Source organism: Natrix helvetica, assembly GCF_964273705.1.
Source record: "Natrix helvetica genome assembly, chromosome: 1".
Taxonomy (NCBI): Eukaryota; Metazoa; Chordata; class Lepidosauria; order Squamata; family Natricidae; genus Natrix; species Natrix helvetica.
The window spans coordinates 128,410,467-128,430,701 of NC_138548.1; the positions used below are offsets into that span (position 1 = coordinate 128,410,467).

The following is a 20,235-nucleotide window of genomic DNA, read 5'->3' on the forward strand; positions in this document are numbered from 1 at the left end:
GGCAAGCTGTTCCACTGATTAATTGTTCTCACTGTCAGGAAATTCCTCCTCAGTTCTAAATTGCTTCTCTCCTTGATTAGTTTCCACCCATTGCTTCTTGTTCTACCCTCAGGTGCTTTGGAGAATAGTTTGACTCCCTCTTCTTTGTGGCAACCTCTGAGATATTGGAATAATGCTATCATGTCTCCCCTAGTCCTTCTTTCTCTTAAGCTAAACATACCCAGTTCCTGCAACCGTTCTTCATATGTTTTAGTCTCCAGTCCCCTAATCATCTTTGTTGCTCTTCTCTGCACTCTTTCTAGAGTCTCCACATCTTTTTTACATCGTGGCGACCAGAACTGAATGCAGTATTCCAAGTGTGGCCTTACCAAGGCATTATAAAGTGGTATTAACACTTCACGTGATCTTGATTCTATCCCTCTGTTGATGCAGCCTAGAACTGTGTTGGCTTTTTTGGCAGCTGCTGCACACTGCTGGCTCATATTTAAATGGTTGTCCACTAGGACTCCAAGATCCCTTTCACAGTTACTACTACTGAGTATGGTATCACCTATACTGTACCTGTGCATTCCGTTTTTGTTGCCTAAATGTAGAACCTTACTCTTTTCACCATTGAATTTCATTTTATTAGATAGTGCCCAATGTTCAAGTTTGTCAAGATCCTTCTGTATCTTAAGCCTATCTTCTGGAGTGTTGGCTATTCCTGCCAGCTTGGTATCATCTGCAAATTTGATGAGTTCCCCATTTATTCCCTCATCCAAATCATTGATGAAGATGTTGAAGAGTACTGGGCCTAAAACAGAGCCTTGGGGTACTCCACTGCATACTTCCCTCCATGTAGATGCAGTTCCATTGAGAACTACACGTTGAGTGCGGTTGGTCAGCCAGTTACCAATCCATCTGGTGGTGATGCTGTCTAACCCACATTCTTCTACTTTATCTAGTAGTAGGTTATGGTCTACCTTATCAAAAGCCTTACTGAAGTCCAAGTAAACTATATCAACGGCATTCCTCTGGTCCACTAATTTTGTCACATTATCAAAGAATGCAATAAGATTAGTCTGGCATGATCTGTTTTTGACAAATCCATGTTGGCTTTTGGCTATTACTTTGTTTGCTTCTAGGTGTTCGCAAATTCGTTGCTTGATTATTTTTTCCAGAATCTTTCCTGGTATTGAGGTTAGGCTGATAGGTCTGTAGTTTCCTGGATCTAATTTTTTCCCTTTTTTGAAGATGGGAACCACATCAGCTCTTTTCCAGTCCTCTGGTAGTTCCCCGGTGTTCCAGGATCTCTGAAAGATATAATTCAGTGGTTCTGAGATCTCGTCTGCTAGTTCCTTCAGAACTCTGGGGTGTAATCCATCCGGTCCTGGTGATTTGAACTCATCTAGGGTAGACAGGTGCTCACTTACCATTTTCTTCCCTATTTCAATTTGTGTTCCTAATTTTGTGGTGCTGCTTTTGATAGGTTGGACTGTTTTATCCCTTTGTGTAAAGACAGATGCAAAACATGAGTTAAATAGTTCTGCTTTCTCCCTGTTGCTTGTCACCTTCTTGCCACTTTCTCCTAGCAATGGACCAATTGTTTCCTTAACTTTTTTCTTGTTTTTAACATGTTGGAAGAAGCTTTTTTTGTTAATTTTTACTTTTGTGGCAAGCCTTTCTTCATTGTGAGCCTTAGCTTTCCTCACTTCATCTTTACAGGCTCGGGCTATTTGCTGATATTCTGCCTTAGTTATGTCCCCCTCCTTCCACTTTTTATACTTACTTTTTTTGTCTTTCAGTTTGTCAGATAGTTGTTTATGCAGCCATGCTGGTTTCTTTTGGGAGCTGTTGTTTTTCTTCTTCATTGGTATTGTGTTAGACTGGGCTTTTCTAATCTCATTTTTCAAAATTTCCCAAGCTTCTTGAGTTGTTTTCCCCTCGAGGATTCTCATCCATGGAATTTTTCCCAAGCTCTCTCTAAGTTTATTGAAATTAGCTTTCTTAAAGTCCAAGACTCTAGTTTGACTTTGTTCTACTACTTGTGTTTGGATAATGTTGAATTCCAATATTGCATGGTCACTTGCCCCCAGGGTTCCTATGGCTTCAACACCTTCTATCATTTCCTCTCTGTTAGTGAGAATTAAGTCCAGTATGGCTGATCCCCTTGTTTCCTTCTCTACTTTTTGGAAAACAAAGTTGTCTGCTAGGTTTGTTAGGAACCTGTTGGATCTTCCACTTGGTGCAGAGTTTGTTTCCCAGTTGATGTCAGGGTAGTTAAAATCTCCCATTACTATTGTGGTGTGCTTCCTACATACCTTAGTTAGCTGACTAGCAAAAAGTTCATCTTCTTCCTCTGCTTGGTTGGGTGGCCTGTAGTATAGACCTATGGCAATGTCATTTCCCCCACAACCTTTAATATTGACCCAAATGCATTCAAGATAGTTCTCATTATTGTTGTGCTCTATTTCTGTAGAGACATAGTTATTTCTTATATATAGTGCAACTCCACCTCCTCTTTTATTTGGTCTATTTCTTTTAAATAAATCTAATCTATTAATCTAAACAAAAACATTTTTGAGGAAACTCCCATAAAGTAAGAGCATGTTAAAAAAAAAAACCCATACAATAATGTTTTTTCAACATTCAGGGCTGTAGCTGCTGAATCCTGTTTATTTTAAGTTAAAACAAGAACATTATAAAAATCAGAAGCCTAATCCTGAATAAATCTTGGCTGAGCTGGGTACACAGTAGTTCAGGGGTGTCCAAACTTGGGAACTTTAAGACTTGTGGACTTCAACTCCCAGAATTCCCCAGCCAGCAGGCTGGGGAATTCTGGGAGTTGAAGTCCACAAGTCTTAAAGTTCCCAAGTTTGGACACCCCTGCAGTAGTTGGAAGTAGTTGGATAAACTGGTTCCAAATAGAGGTAGTCTGTGACTTATGACCAATTGAGCCCAACATTTCTATTGTTAATTGAGACATTTGTTAAGTGAGTTTTGCCCCAGTTTACATCTTTTCTTGCCACAGCTGTAAAGTGAATCACTGCAGTTCTTAAATTTGCAACACGATTGTTAATGAATCTGGTTTTCCCATTGACTTTGCTTGTCAGAAGGTTGCAAAAGGGGATGGCATGATCTGAGGACGTTGCAACCGTCGTAAATATAAGCCAGTTGCCTAGCATCTGAATTTTGATCACATGATCAGGAGGATGCTGCAAAGGTCGTAACTATGAAAAATAGTCATAAGTCACTTTTTTCAGTGTCGTTTTAACTTTGAACTGTCACTAACTGAACTGTTGTAAATTGAGGTCTACCTGCAGCTGTTAAAATCCTTAGCATCCATTTGTATAAGGCAAGTGATAAATAATTAGAATGTATGGTAATATCCTTGTCTGGTTTAAGAATAATTATAATATTTGCCTCATTAAAACTGAAAAACAGGGATTTATTTGGGAAAAAAGTCACTCAGGAAAATTGGAGATTATAGGGCCCAATATACAATATACCGAACCATCAAAGATCAGGAGTTTTCTCCAATTTCACAGATTTATCTTTAGTGATGGTTTCTTAAACTAAGAAAGTGAACCTAGATTAGTGATCTGGTCCTTGTGATAATTTTACTTTTTGTTAAAAGCAAACTGTCTTGCCATCTTTTGCTGAAGAATGGGAATCTGCATACCATTTGCATGTCCAATAAATGGTGCATTTATGTTTGCCTGAAGAATATGCTACATTCGTTGGCCTTTTTCAATATTTCTGCTTTGCTGATGTAATATAATAAAATTCTACTTTGGAACATAAAACAGTATTAAATTCATCTTTAACAGAGACTAAACTGTAAGATATTGGTCAGGAAATGGGTAGGATAATGAACTAATAATTCAATGACTTTACCTTTTAAGCTTGTTGCTTTATTTTATAAGCAGCATATGTGATCATTCAACCCCTAAATATTTTGGAAATGGTCTATATCAAAGACAGTGATGTAACTGAATCACTGTTAATAAAAAAATTCTGCCATTTCCTGTTCCATCTGTTTAGCAAGGTCTGTATTGTTCAACAAAGATACACTCAAGGACCATGTAAAGAATGCATGTACTTTTTAAAGCAGATAAAATAGTAAGGATCACAAGAGCATGATTTGAAATTGTACTAGAATCACATGCTTTAAGTTTAGATACAGAAGAATGAACTATCAAGAAATAATCTAACCAAAAATAATTTCTCTTATATGGAAGACAGGAAAGAGCATTCCCTTTGGGGAAGATTTATACAACACAACATATTCATTCAGCTAAATTCAGACATGTAGCCTTGGAAAATATTATGAATCTGAGAATATAATTTAGGTAGTGAAATGTTAAGAAAGATTAAAAGTTTGATTCATATCACTTCCACCTATTACATGATCTGCTCATTTAGTTTACAGATATTCAAAACAATTATGTATTTGTGATTGAACTATAGAAATTCAGTTTTCCTAAATCTTGATATATGGCAATAAGTATTTTTTTTTTAAAAAAGACTCCTGCGAGTCCCTTGGACTGCAAGGTGATCAAACCGATCAGTCCTAGAGGAGATCAACCCTGACTTCTCTTTAGAAGGCCAGACCTTGAAGATGAAACTCAAATATTTTGGCCACCTAATGAGAAGGAAGGACTCACTGGAGAAGAGCCTAATGCTGGGAAAGATTGAAGCAAAAGAAGAAGGGAACGACAGAGAATGAGGTGACTCGATGGAGTCAACAAAGCAGTAGGCATGAGCTTAAATGGACATCAGAGGATGGTAGAGGACAGGAAGGCCTGGAGGAACATTGTCCATGGGGTCGTGATGGGTCGGACATGACTTCGCAACTAACAACAACAACATTTAAAAATGACTTATCTTTCTGATATTTTTTCACAGAAAATTTAGAAAATGTTAATTAAAATGACATTTCTTGAATGTTTAGAATTGTCACTTATGTAAACTTTTTCCATCCAAACATTCCATTAAAGAGGAAATAGGGATACTATAGAAAACCAAATTGAGTTCTTCTCCTACCCCTTTTCTTAAATTTGGTCAATACTTGTTTATGCTTAGCTGGACACATAATCCTTTAATATTCCAGACTGCTGTTAAATAGTTTTAAAACCAACAATTAAGAAAAATGGAATGTTACTTTATCCAAGCATGCTGCATCTGGATTGTATCAAAAGAAAAGCTACTGCTTCCCAAAATAAGAAAAATGCAATGATTCAAAATAATAATAATAAATTTTAAAATAAATAATAAAATGAAAAATAAAATCTCTAAATCCTGTTTTCCCATAGTCAAAAATGTTAGGATATTAGCTAACCGGATAATAAAATATTACAAAAACTATCAGGGCATGGAGAAAATGTTCTACCAATTAGCCCATTAAAATATATGGATTTTTAAAGAAGGTAAATTTAGAAGAAAAAAAGGAAAAGCAAGGAGGAGGGGGAGAAATAAAAAAGGAGGAAAAGAAATACAGGTTGGTTAAAAAAAAACCTTTGCTGTTTGTAATATTTCCCTTTAGACAAGGTCATATGAATACAAAAAGAACATGTAATTAAGAGACAGAGATAAGTTTAAAAGCTTGGATAGAAATAATTATAATGACAGGAAAAAATAAATAATCTTCCCTCTTCTACCGGAACTTAAAAGGATAAGATTTTTATTTATTTATACAGAATTACATATTGTTTTCTAAACGCCACTTGATAATAATGATAATTTTAAAAATTGGCTGGGTATCAGGTGAAATAAGGAAGATTCTTTTCTCATGCAATATTTTTCGTAGTGTTGAACATTGGTGTCATTGAACTTTAGTCTAATCAGGAAAAATATAATATGAAATTTATGATCCCCCCCTTTCAATTACTCAGTGGGATCAGGCCTTCTTGTAAAATGTCATTCCTGACAACAAATATAGGAAACTCGATAATGAATGATTGAGGTTTACCAGCTATACAAAAATGAGAAGCTGAAATGCCCTGAAGACTCTCAATATCTAGCTGATAATCTACAGACATAGCTATTACTTCCTGTGTTAAAGCTTCCCTGAAAACATCAACCTACCTGTTACATGTGGGCAAAGACCTTGCTTCTACTTGTCTTTTTGAGGGGATACTTTTGAGTACAGAGACAAGCATGTCTATGAAATTTTCTTGAGATTTTGGAAGTGGTTTGCCCTTGCCTGCTTCCTAGGGCAGAGAAACAGGGGCTGACCCAAAGTCACTTAGCTGGCTTCATACCTAAGGCAGGATTAGAACTCACAGTCTCCTGGTTTCTAGCCTGGTGCCTTAATCACTACACCAAATGACTCTCTCTACCTTCCTATCTAGTAGTAAGTCACAGAACTCCCCTTTCAAAGGGAGCTGTCACTGGGTCAGTCAAAATGCTTCCCTTCCCCATTGAGAGCTATCTGTGGTCAGGCAAAATGTTAGTTTCTAAATAAGCAGCAAGTTCAACTTTCCAAGATTTAGTATCACTTGTTTCTTCCCATCTCATTCCTCACAACCTCCAGGCAAAGACTTTTACTGCTAGAGATGGCGACATGTAATTTGTTAGTATCAGCATATTGATGATGCTTCATGCTGAGCTGACGTCTTCTCAAGTTTATATAGCTGCTAAGCAGCAGAGGAGAAAGGGATGATCTCTGAGATAAACCATAAGTGAGCATAAGACATTTGTGAGTGTCTTCTCTCTTATGTTATGTTACGTTACGTTACGTTACGCTTGTTCTGTTCTGTTCTGTTCTGTTCTGTTCTATTCTATTCTATTCTATTCTATTATTATTTATATTATATTATTTATATTATTTATATTATCCTTATATTATCTGCTTAGGAAGAAGTGGAACATGCTATCCATTCCTAATCCTTGCAGAGACCCTAGAAGAATATTGTCATCAGTGATATCAAAGGCCACCTGGGGGGGGGGGGGGGCTAAAAGGGACAGGACATGCGCTCTCTTATCCAGAGTTCAGCTGTCAGGGTGACCAGTTGGTTTCCATTCCATGTCCAGTTTTGAATCACATTTGGAAAAGAACTAGATAATCTGCTTCCACTAGGATATTTTATTCCAATTCCATTATTTTCTCAACAACCTTTTTTTAAAAAAGAATGATTGTGAATGAAATGCTATTTTCCCAAATCAACTGGATCCTTCCCCCAAAAGATACTTTAATCTAGCCATGGTTCTACTGCAATGTGTTTCCTGAATAATCCAGTTTGGGCACGATTGAGACCACATATGGTAGAATTCATCCCACAGATCACCCTATCCACTTCATCAGAATCAAGATGCCAGAATTAATCTCATGTATCCAAGACCTTGAGAAATCTGCTCAAGGCACAATAGTGAAAAGATAGCCAAAGTAGGTTGTTAGATAAATTAGAGCTGAGCTTTTTTCATTATCCATATACCCACCTGTACATGTTCACAGCAGTTGATCATTTAATGGGTGTAATTTTTCTATATAGTTCTGGGGAAACTGTATCCCAAGGGCCGATGCTTGTTTCTTGCTTGTCATCCACTTATATTGTATGGGTTTTCCTGCATTTTTTAGTGGTGTGGTAGGTTTGGACAAGCCCCTTGGAGTGATCTCTTTCATTGAAGGTTGCTGGTATACACATTGGATCCCCTGCGCCAAGGAAATTGGTGCTCGGTTGCAATGTTGCCCTTCTATTATTTTTACATTGCATTTCACTATGTTTAATTTAACAATACTAATGCAATCGGTTTTTAATTTTTTTTGCTTCATTTTTATATAGGAAGTGTCCAGCTTTCAAAGGCAGATTCTTTTGGCTGACTATATTCCACTGAGTCTGGGAGGGTGGGATCTCTCTTAGCAAAAGCTTCAAATTACTTGGGAACTCTTGCATATTTTAACCACCCACTTCCTGGGCCAACCATATTTTAGACCCCAGTCTGGTTCTGCCAACTCTGACTAAAGCAGAGTTTAGCAGTGAAAACGCTGCCCTTGTATCACCCAGGGAGTGGGGCTGGGCAGGATGTATCCTTGGGTCAGCCCCCTTACCAGCTATATAATAGAAAAGCCACTTTTAGAAGAAACCTGAAGAGTAAGCATTTCCTTGATTGGGATTACTAATATTCTCTGTTCGGGGTATGAACATTTTATGAGGCTTGCACTTAAAATAAGCACAGCCTTTCATGAGGTGGGAAGCATTTTCACCATGTGGTAGCATCTGGAAATCTCAGGAATGACAAATTGGATGCTGATGTAGGCTTGCTTAAGCAATGTGTGTTAGATTATTCTGCACATAATTGAGTAGATCCTGGATTGCCAGTCAACAACAACAACAACAACAACAACAAAACAGCTTTGCTTTTATTATTGTGGTTATCCAGGCAATTTTTTCAGGGAAACTGAAGAATGCAGGTAGAAGCTTTCTGGAGGAATATCATCATCTTTTGGGGGATTCCGCTCTGTGCAGTTGAGAGATTGGGCTATTATTCAAGTCCTTCAAGATACTTAGTTGGTAAACTTAGTTGGTAAACTTAGTTTTGCAAAAGGGATGAGAAATCTGAAGCAGTCTTAGGATGCTTGAGGATACAGTGGGGGAGCAGGTGTCTTCAATGGTTGGTACATGTGTCACCTCTAGGTGACACAATTCCTCATTTGCCCCAGATCTTTCCAGAAACAGAAAGGGAGTAGCAACTCATGTCCCGTGGGTTGCTCTGTCTGCATTACAAGATGAACCTGCATGTCAGCCTAAAATCCAGTGTAAGGACCCAGGGAGCATCTTGACCACAACTTCATATGGCAGCTAAAGAAGCAGGCATTTGCTGCTAAAAGAGGGCAACTGTGAATCAGAATCTGCTGCACTGAATCAAAGATATAGTGTGCTTTCTCTTAACATATTTATTTGTTACTACCCTGATAATTGCATAGCAGCAAAATGGAATGGCTTTATTCAGGGGCCATGTATCTTTCATTATTGGAGTAGATAATAAAAAAAAGAGGTGTCTATCTCAGAAACTCCATTTAGCAATACAAAGTATTGCTTTATCTTACAATTATATCAATAAAACAGAACAGGTAGAAGAGGCAAAACCAACTTTTAATGCTCTAATCTGGCAACCTGAGATAAGCGTGTCTCCATTTTTGGTGACTGTATGGAAGTCTTCCAAATATGCTGTTATTCTTTGCCAGAAGCATCTAATTTGGGACACTGTTTTGCTACCATTGAGAGTGTTTTGGAGGATATCATGGTTTACATGCAGAAAGAGAATTAGGCAAGTTATTGCATAGAACATGTCTTCTGATGCCTATGGAAAATCTGCCGAAGCCCCAGATAAATTCAGTGTTCCTCCAAATTCAACGTTTCTCCCCAAAATTTGACTTTTATTTAGGATGCATGAGGGTTTCAAGCTTCTCTTGGCAAGATGCCCTGTAAGGCTATTTCCATAACTGACTTGCTTATTATCGCAGTGCAAGATTAATCTTTATAAACATACTGGCATATTTAAATATTAAACATGCCAGATGTGGGTCCTTGAGAATGCTTTCCAGTGTGGCATGTAAGTTTATCTGTAGAAGGCACATGCTGTAGTCACTCTGGAACCGTTATTGTGGGTTTGACAAGGAAGCTGCGAGATATTAGAAGTTCTCCTGGAGAACTCCCTCTGGAGATCTGTCCCAGGTCCAAGGGTAACAGTCATGCTCTAATAATATAGACAGAATGTTGTCATGTTGAGAGTTCCTTGACATGAACAGAGTCTAACTCTGCTTCCCAACCTAAGTAAGGGAGTGCTCTTCTAAAAGCACCCCCTGCACCAAATTCCTAATGTTTGGGAACCACGATTCCCTTAGTAAAGACTATTCTCCTGAAATAGATATCTCCTTTCTTTTCTTCCCATCCTGCAGTATTTGCACAGATCCTGCCTCCTGTTGTTGAATTTTTACCTGTTTATAATTTACCTGAAAACTCCATGTTGGAGATGAAAGTGATGGTCCTATGGGATCAATGTCTCCTCCTTAATTTGTCTTGTATATTTTTAAATGCATAAGGGTTGAAAAGTTCACATTCTGTTCACAGAATTAATCTGTGATTTACAGAGAGAAAAAAGGGCCAATAACAGGTTTAAAAGAATGTCAATTATATTATGAATAATTGTAAGCCAAGGCAGGATCACATATTCAGGAACTCAGATCATTACATTTTCCTTGTCTGAAGATGCTTTTAGGTATACCTACGTGATAGTGTTCAGACAGTCCATACAAGGTGTTTTGAATTGATCTGTGAAATCATCTTCACACCTGCTAATCTCAGGACAATGAAAGCAAGCAGGAAACATTGTAATATATTCAAGCCAGCCAATAGAAGGAAAGCTAATAAACTTATCAAACGGTTTTATGGTTTTATAGCCAGGCACTGTCCTCAACAGATGCAATCATGGTTATTGCTTTTAGTATAAAGTATATAATATATATGAATGAAGCAGAGCAACTTAATGGCTGGGAGGCAGAATAGGCAGCATACATGCTGGATCAGTACCAATGTCATGGGTGTAGACCACTTGCCTTGCAATTATTCATGAAATTTATTGGCCATGCAGACAGTGGAGTCCTTTGTACTCTCTGAGCTTGGCTATTTGCTTGCAAAACATTCCATTATCTGAATGGGTAATATCATCAGTGCTAGTGGGTGTGGGGTTTGTTCCCTATTTCTATACAGTAACTTGCCTTGCCAGTGTTGATGAGGATACAGTTTTTCCCCCTTGTTGGTAGTTCCTTGATTACAGTATTGTTGTTTGCTTGATTGTCGTTTATCTCCTTACTGGTTCCTTGATTAGGTTATAGAGCTGTGCTACATATCTTCATTTTTAGTAGTGCAGACAGTGTTATCTGCTATTTCTAGTCTTCTTGTTTTCCTGTTCGTTTCCCCCCTCCTTTTTTTTTCTTTCCCAGAAAAATCTGTTCAAGAGAGGAAAGACAGAATAACTGCCTCATGGCCTTTGTCTGATAGCAACAGGAGTGTTCCTTTCGGAGCATTCCTTTGGACTTGCATGTCTAAATTGTATTGGCTGGAGTTGAGATATGGAGAGCCTGGCAGGAATTTGCAGGATATTGAGTTGACTCCATCTATTCTTCCATGCTATGGATGCATCTTCATTTTGTGATGCATTGTTCTGAACTTTGAAGAGAAAGAACAGGAAGGTACTGAGGCTGCAAATAATGAACTTGAACTGAACAAGAATGATAAACACTGACTCAATCCTCTTTCTTACTAGCAGAAGCCAATGGATTTAGGACTAATTGTGGGGAATTTAAGACATGATTTACAGTAGCTGTAGCAGCGTGCACAAGATGTATGGTATGGGGAAGCAATAGCTGAACTAAGAAAGAATGGACTTGCTTAAAAAATAACAATTAAAAGTTTGATAAATGAGCTATGAGGAAAATCTTACAAAGAGGCCTTAATGTACGCACACAACATGAAATTTTAAAACACTAAGTGGAACCTGGAACGGTTGCAGAATTTAATGTGTAAAGCTTTATTTTTAGTATTTCCATTTTAACCAAGCACAGCACATAAACCACAGAAAACACTGGGCCATTGAAAGCCTCCAAATATCTTTAGGCATGGTTGATATTTTATGATTGCTGGCTTGGAGAAGTGCAAGTACCTTCAATACCAGTGAGCCTAAGTTGCTTTTGTTATTTGAATCAATTCAGCAAAGAGGAACCAGTTTTTAGAAGTAGTTTGGATGAGCTAGGACTGCATGCAACTTTGCATCATCAAACTTCAGGTGGCTAATTGCATTATGCATGGAACATTTAACAACATTCTGGGTGAAGAACCAAGCAGAAGCCACTGAAAGGAAGAAATTGTATTTATTTACTTACTGATTTGTTTTGTTAAAATAATGGTTTTGTAATTAACTGTCAAGATGGTTTTTATTAAAATAGATTTTAGGTACTAATTCTAATATTGCTCATGCTTTGACTGCTATGACTGCATTATTAAAAAAGGAAATCTCATCTTATAAACATCCTAGAGAAACAATATCTGAGTAATATTACAATGAAATTAAAGGACAGATGAAATACTAAGAGAAATGATTTAGCTAGCCAGTAATAAAGCTACTTCCAAATAAAATAGTCTTAAGTGTTGTTCTAATATCTGAAAAGAAGCTGCCAGACTGCTATAGTTCCATTGTAAAACAAAAACATTGCAAAAAGTCCTAAATTCAATTTCTTCTTTTTGAATAATTTTATTAAAAGTATTTTTGAAAGAAGATTAAAAACTAATACAAGCTAATAAAAAGAAAAAGCCCAAAGAGAAAGCTAAAAGTGAAAGAAAGAAAGAAAGAGAAAGAAAAGTTAATAAAATATAAAGAAGTGTCTTCTTTATTTATTTTTTATTTTTATTATTTTTCTAAATTCAGTTCCTGATCTTTCTAACTAAAAACTGAGAGATACTTCAAACTGAAACCCTGAAGGACCATTCATGGTAGGGCTGAGAGCATTAGGCTAGAATGGATCAAAGATCTGGCAAGGCATCTTTCTAAATTTCTTGTCATGCATTTCAGCTGCCCATGGAAATAGTTTTGCAGAAACTTTTCAAATTGGGTGGCATGCACATAAAGTAAAAAAGTGAATAAACAAATGTCCCCATCCTCATAACCCACATAACTGGGATTAATCTGGTGAGTAAAAAACAATCCAGAATATGGAAGACTACTTCAATTTACAACAGAAAAGTTGCAGGAGATAAAGAGAAATTCTCATAATAGAAGGAATGCTTCTATGCTTTTTGTAAAGCCCTTCTTCTTACCTGAGAGATGCTTGTAGGGTGGAGAGAGGGAGAACCTCAGGTTAACCATCTTTTCAGAGTTAAGATAACACAACATGACTTGGTCAAGGAATAGTACCCACAATTGTGTTTCAGGATTAATATTATAGAAGTCTGTTCTTGCCTGTAGCGACTTTAAATTATCTGTTTAAGGATGTCATATGTATGAAATTTGTAAATAATACTCATATTGAGGGAGAATTTGGGGTAATCAGGCAGTCTGAAAAAACAGAGAGCATTTGGTACAGTCAGCCCCAAAACATTTGCAGGTTTATGGGCAATATTTTCAAACAGGCTTTTCCCATTTGTGTTCATCCCACTTATTCCCAGGTCTCCTGTCATCATTTGCAATATGATTTTGGATTTTAGAGAATCCTCATGTTCTACCACCTTTTATTATAATCAACAACACAGTATCAGCAGGACAATCTTTCAGGTTTTTGAGTTCTATAATCTCCCAGGACTTGAAATTGACTCCTAACATTAGAACCATCATTAAAAAGGCACAACAAAGTATGTTATTCTTGCATCAACTGAAGAAATTCAGGCTGCCCCAGGAGCTATTAATAAAGTTCTACAGGGGGAATTATTGACTCTGTCATATGTCCTTCTATAACTGTCTGGTTTGGTACAGCAACTAAACAGGGCAGGTACAGACTCCAACAGATAGTTAGGACTGCAGAAAAAAAAACAATTGCAACCAGCTGCCTTCCATACACCTGTATATTTTGAGTGTAAGAAGGAGGGCTGAGAAAATATATACAGATCCCTCACATCCTGTTTCAACTTTCCCCCTCAGGACGCTTCTATAGGGCATTGCGTGCCAAAACAACTAGACACAGTGGCAGTTTTTTCCCTTGTACCATCACTCTATTGAACACCTAATCCTCACAATATTGTCCTATGTCTAAGTATATTTACTCATGTTGTCTGACTGTATTATTATTAATATCCTTCTCGTCTTCTCTACTACCCCTTCTTACTAATATCATTGTTATGATTATTATTACTCTGTTGCTTAGCATGTACATTGAGAGCTTTTTACACTGGAAACAATTTCCTTATGTGTCGCAGTTGGCAAAATCTAATCGCAGTTGACAAAATTCTATTCTATTCTATTCTATTCTATTCTATCCTATCCTATCCTATCCTATCCTATCCTATCCTATCCTATCCTATCCCATTCCATCCCATCCCATCCCATCCCATCCCATCCCATCCCATCCCATAAAAATATGGATTTTATTGATGGATTTTCTTATTTGTAAATGTATGCCGTTGTAGACAACATATCTGGTTTTCTAACTCAGGGAACCCCCTTATTGTAGGTCACAGTTGTGTCAGGCTGGGCACGCCTTGTTATAAACTTTCACTGGCATGGGTGAAGATAAGGAATTAAGTTGTTTTGAAATAAATTTTTCAATAGTCGCGAAACCCGATATTCCCTCCAGCTTTGTACTGTCTGTTCTGACCTAGCAGTAGTTTTCTAAGTTCTCAACATTAACCCCGAGTTGTTTTTAACTGGGCAACCTTGGGACTGAACCCACACGCAAACTGAATGCTGTGTGTAATGCTTTACCCATAAAAGGAGAAGCATGCTCTTGCTCCTGGATACTGTACTGCCACAGCATTTCAGGACAAACAGTGTTGCAGAAACAGCAAAAGCTGGGCTTGCTGTGCTGTTATCCCACTTTACCATGCATTCAATCTGCAAACATAATAGTCTGAGCTCAGCCATCCGGCTGTTTAAAAATACCCATGTGGGTAGAGTTGTAGTGTTTTGTAATCAATGATCGGGGGCTTTTGGAAACAAACTCTTCCAGTTTTCTAGGACATCAGTTATATGCCATTTTTTTAAAAAAAATAGAATTATGAGTATTTTAACCAATTCTGCTAAGCCTCTGGCTTGGGGTTTGAAACTTTTTTTGCTGCCAAAGCCAACTGCAGGAAACCACCAGAGCCTTCGAACAAATTTGATGGCTTGCACTTCCTCAAAGGAAGGACTGAAGAAGTTAAGAGCCTAACCAGCTGAATTGTTTTATAACCTTAAAAAATAAACATGTCAATGAGAGATCCACATTGATCCCACCTCATAAAGATATTAGCCAAGCAAAGTGGAGATTTGAAGATGAGGATTCAGATGAGAGTCATGTACTGGAGAGAATAATTCATCCCTCTGTTCATACCAAGAAAACTGCCCCTTTTTTAGATAGATGCCACATGAGACTTTTAATGCAGAGACTTCTGCATTTTGTGGAATGCAGAAAAATTGCAAAGGCAGAGATAGAATAGAGTAGAGTAGAGTAGAATAGAATAGAATAGAATAGAATAGAATAGAATTCTTTATTGATCAAGTGTGATTGGACACACAAGGAATTTGTCTTTGGTGCATATGCTCTCAGTGTACATATAAAGACATGATACATTTGTCAAGAATCATAAGGTACAACCCTTAATGACAGTCTTAGGGTACAAATAAGCCATCAGGAAACAATCAATATCAATATAAATTGTAAGGATACAAGCAACAAAGATACAGCCCTGCAGTCATAAATGGGAAGAGATGGGTGATAGGAACAATGAGAAGATTAATAGAAATGCAGACTTAGTAAATAGTTTGACAGTGTTGAGGGAATTATTTATTTAGCAGTGTGATGGTGTTCGGGAAAAAAACTGTCCTTGTGTCTAGTTGTCTTGGTGGGCAGTGCTCTATTGCGTCGTTTTGAGGGTAGGAGTTGAAACAATTTATGTCCAGGATGCGAGGGGTCTGTAAATATTTTCACAGCCCTCTTTTGACTCATGCAGTGTACAGGTCCTCAATGGAAGGCAGGTTGGGGTTGGCAAGATATGGGGACTTTTGTTATAAAGTACAAGAGATAAGGAGTTGCTGGCAAAATTGGAGCAGAAAGAGAAGTGGTACTGTAGAGAGAAGAAGAGCAAGGCGGAAAATTTGGAGGTGTGGTATCTCCTGGGGGTGAAGGAACCAAAGCAGAAGGACTATGGGAGGAAGTTGTTGAGGGCAACTAAGTAAGGTTGAACTTAGAAAGAAATGGCAGAAAATGGACTAGCCAGAAAATACAGAGTTAAAATTGTAACAAAACCCTTTTACGCAGTTATACAGTAAGGCCCCTTTTGACCTCATAACATGTTTAAAAGTGGTTTGGATGATTTGTATTGCACTCAACATTAACTTCCTCTCTATCCTTTAAAATTTGAACTTTTGTCATTAACTGGGGAGCTTGGCCAGCTTCCAGGGATTCCTGACCTTTTGAATCTCCTTCCACAGCTACAGGAGGGAAAAGGGATGTAGGAAAGTTGTATGGGAACTTGAAAAGTTTGTTTTATAAACATGCAAGGAAGTTTTACATTTGAACTTGGCTTTCATGCTTTCTTTGTTTTTTCTTCTCTGTGCAGCCATCCACCGAAGAGAGCCCTGCAAAGCATGTAGATACCCCGGTAAGTTTCTCTCTTTTAGAGTTTGTCGTAATTGACGCTACATTTCTTCCGTTCCATGTCAAATAGCTCCCCATCTAATTTTCTGCAACCACATTAGTCTTTCTGGCTATGAGGGCTGCCCAAATCCCTGGTTCGTACAGCTATTTCAGCCTTTCCTTTGTGTTATCATGTTTCTAACCCATTTAGCAACAAAACTACATCTTATTTTCCAACTGAACGGAGCGGTGGTGCTGGAGACTGTCCCTAAGGCCTGTCAACAATAGTGCAGCTCTTTGCTCTAGCATCAGGAGTGAAACATTTAGTGCTAAGCAATTTGCAAATGATATGACTTAGGAAATGGCAAGTGATATGACTTAGGAAATGGTTTTTCAAACATTGCATTAAAGTCAGCTTAATTGAATCCATCTTAATTTATTTACATTTTCACTGTACTCTGTCTTGCTTTTCCACTCTTAGGAAATGGAAGATGGAAATAGATTTAAAAAGCAAAAGCAAAACATAAAATAGTTACAATCTGATTAAAACAGCAACTAAAAACCATGATTAATTTGATGCATTAATTGATTTAATTAGCCCAAATGAAATAATATTTCATTTAGTCTATAAGTCCAAGTTGAAGGGAAAGGTTTTGCTTTCTTTCCTAAAGACGGAGAAATTGGGGGATAATAAGCATAATTCCCAAGGGAGCTGTTCCTAGTCTGGGAAGAATGCAAGGGAAACCCAACTAACACAATTTAAACCCAGCTCCAGCCTCTCCTAACTGTACTTAAGATTCAGTATATATAACTTTACTTAAAATCATTGCAAGCTGAGTTTATTAACAGTTATGTTCGGAAGAACCATCTAGAATTTTGTGTTTCTCATTTTCCCCAAAAATGATTTGGAAAATAGTGACTTGGATCTTGCATAAACCAGAGCCCTTCACTTCTCTGTTCTTCATTAAAGCAGGCTATTTTTTCAGGCTTTCAGACACAACTTTTTTTTTTTTAGGTTGGCACAGAAACTTGAAAAATTATGGGCTGCTTTTATGAAGAGCAGAGAGGTGCTGAGCTCAAGTTTATGCAAGATGCAAGGCATTTTTCCCAAATTATTTTGAAGCATGAACAGTCCTAATTTATTTAGTGAATGTATCATAAATCATGAATGTATCATAAATCTTCATTGAAATAGACTAGAACTGTAACATCAAGTTCTAAATAGAAAATGCAACATTGTTTTTCCAATGACAGTGCAATAAATTCATCCTCGCATATTCCGAACATAATATTCACTGATTTGGGAAGAAATTTAAGGAATTCAGTATGGAGAGCCACACAAAACACTTACAAAGAAACCAGAAGTTAAATACACTGACCCTAGATCTTACATGCCTACATTCAGTCCGTTATTGCAAGAAAAGAAAGCTGTTAATAACCATAACAGAGTTGGAAGGGGCCTTGGAGGTCTTTTAGTCTAACTCCATTCTCAAGCAGGAGACCATTCACCGTTCTGGACAAATGGTTGTCCAATTTCTTCCTAAAAATATTCAGTGATGGAGAATCCACAACTTCTGGAGGCAAACCATTCTATTGATTAATTTTCCCATGACCAGGAAATTTCTGCTTAATTCTAGATTGGATCTTTCCTTGATAAGTTTCTGTCTGTTACTTCTTGTCCTGCCTTCAAATGCTTTGGAGAATCGGTTAACACCCTCTTCTTTGTGACAGTCCCTAAATATTGGAAGATTGCTGTCATGTCATCCCTAGTCCTTCTCTTCATTAGACTAGATATACCTGTTAAGTAATTAAGCTCCCCGTTAGAAGAGCGAGTATGCAGAGAAGCGTAATGAGAGTGATATGGAATAACACGCACAAACCAGCACACAGACACACTGAATAGTATAAAAATATAGTAGTTTACTATGTAGAAATATAGAAGTATTCAGAGTCCGGTTAACAGTCCAAGTCATACACAGTTCAGTTAGTCAGTTATCTATATTCTCAGTTTAACATACAAAATGGCTAACAGTAGCAAGACTCAGTAACTCACGAGCAGTATCAAACAGTATTCACAATCAGCATCTAACAAAACAGAGAGAGAGATAACAGCCATTCTGGCTCCCTTTTATGGCTGCTTGAGGTAACAAGCCAATTACATCTCTGAATCATTTAAAGTAACAGTAAAGTAATCATAGCTTATATACATTGGCAAGCCAAGCCTAGGATTACATCCCTAACAATACCCAATACTTACTTTCTTCATATGTTTTAGCCTCCAGTCCCCTAATCATCATTGTTGATCTTCTGTGTACTTTTTCTAGAGTCTTAGCATCTTTTTGTATCACGGAAACCAAAACTGGATGCAATATTCCTAATAGGGTCTTACCAGTGGGGTATAAAAGAGTATTATCACCTCTCATGATCTTGATGCAGTTTTTCGTTGATGCAGCCTAGGAATGCATTGGCTTTTTTTGGTAGCTGCAGCACACTGCTGGGTCATATTTAAGTGGTTGTCCACTAGGACTAGATGCCTCTCACAGCTGATATTGCAATAGTACTGAATTGTTGTTGATTCTTATTTTTTGCTTGATAATATTATTCAGTTCAGAATTGTGAAAGTGATATTTTTTTCATTATTGATTACATACCGTGAAGTCATTCTCAACTTTTTAGCAACCACATTTTTTTCATTCTACATTCGAGAAATATCGACCTTGATAATGTCATTGTCAAAATACAATGAAAAATTGTTCCCTAGGCACTTAGCAGCTAGCTAAAAGCTCCTCTGGGTGGTCTAGTTGGATGTAGCTGTAATAACTAAGGACTAGAGTAGGAAAAGGCATTCTCTGGGGGAAGAGCCATCCGTTTGCCTGAGAAAAATTATTCATTTATGTAGACAATTTATACAACTGCTTATTGTAAATACATAATTCTGGACAGTGAGTATTCCATATTAAACAATATTAAAAAAAAAACCTCCACTCCATAAAGAGTTTAAAGTACTCTGATATAAGAAAAGACAACCGGGGCACTATATACGAATGTGATAAAAATAAAGACTTGTATACAGGTAGCTGTTGCTATTCAACCATTTGTTCAGCAACCGTTTGAAGTTATGACAATGCTGAAAAGGAGACTTGTAACCTTGAAGTTCTGGTTGCCGTAGCACTCCTGCAGTCATGTGATTGTGCACTGTGAGTTTGGCAACCCACTGGATCCCCATTTGCGATCTCCCCTGTCAGATTCTTACAAGCAAAGTCAATTGGGACACTAGCTGAGAAGGTTGCAAGTCCCTCTAATCCAGGGGTTCCCAACTGGGGGTGCGAGACGATATTCTAGGGGATGCAGAAACGTGGGTTTAGAAGTTTCAAAATTCTATGTGTATATGCATAATGATATGCATATAATTATTTACTTTTGTAAGGGGCACGAAAATATATCAGAAGCGTTCTAGGAGTGTGGGGTATAGAAAAGGTTGGGAACCCCTGCTCTAGTCAGTCTTTCGCATCTTCCCCTGCCCAGCCCTGCTGTGCCTTATCTGCCCACTGGGTTGCTTGCAAGCTGCCTGGGACTTGCTTAATGATCCACGATCCTTACTTAACAGCAGCGATGTTGGAATGCAAGGATTGCTGTTGCTAAGTGATGTGATCATGTGACTTCTCAACTTTATGACTGCATTGCTTAGCAGTGGAAATTCTGGTTCTGCTATCCATAGTTAACTGAGGACTACCTGTATTGGGTCCCATAACATTCTGACTATAATGCCGGGGGTGGGGGGGAGCCAGATTTTAGCAGCTTTCCAGGAGGGTTGTGACTTAGACATTCACCTAAAGGCTGCCCAGATTGGTGGGTTAGGTTAGCAGAGCTCTTGCATTACTGCTCTCTGTTCTTGTGGGATGTTATGTTTTTGCCACTCCGGATAAGCATATCTAATTGTTTGCAGTTGTCTTGGTATCACAGGACCTTGGATTGCATCGCTTGGGGAAGGA

The 20,235-nt window shown here is 37.8% G+C and overlaps 1 protein-coding gene across 10 annotated transcripts in view; it reads left to right on the forward strand.

Moving 5' to 3' along the window:
* TNS1 (tensin 1) overlaps positions 1-20,235 on the forward strand; it is a 401,394-nt gene that overhangs the window by 250,751 nt on the left and 130,408 nt on the right. For all 10 annotated transcript variants that reach the window (XM_081935971.1, XM_081935975.1, XM_081935973.1 and 7 more), the window contains one exon: positions 16,227-16,268. In XM_081935971.1, the coding sequence (XP_081792097.1) occupies positions 16,227-16,268 (42 nt within the window). The remainder of the gene's footprint in view (positions 1-16,226; positions 16,269-20,235) is intronic.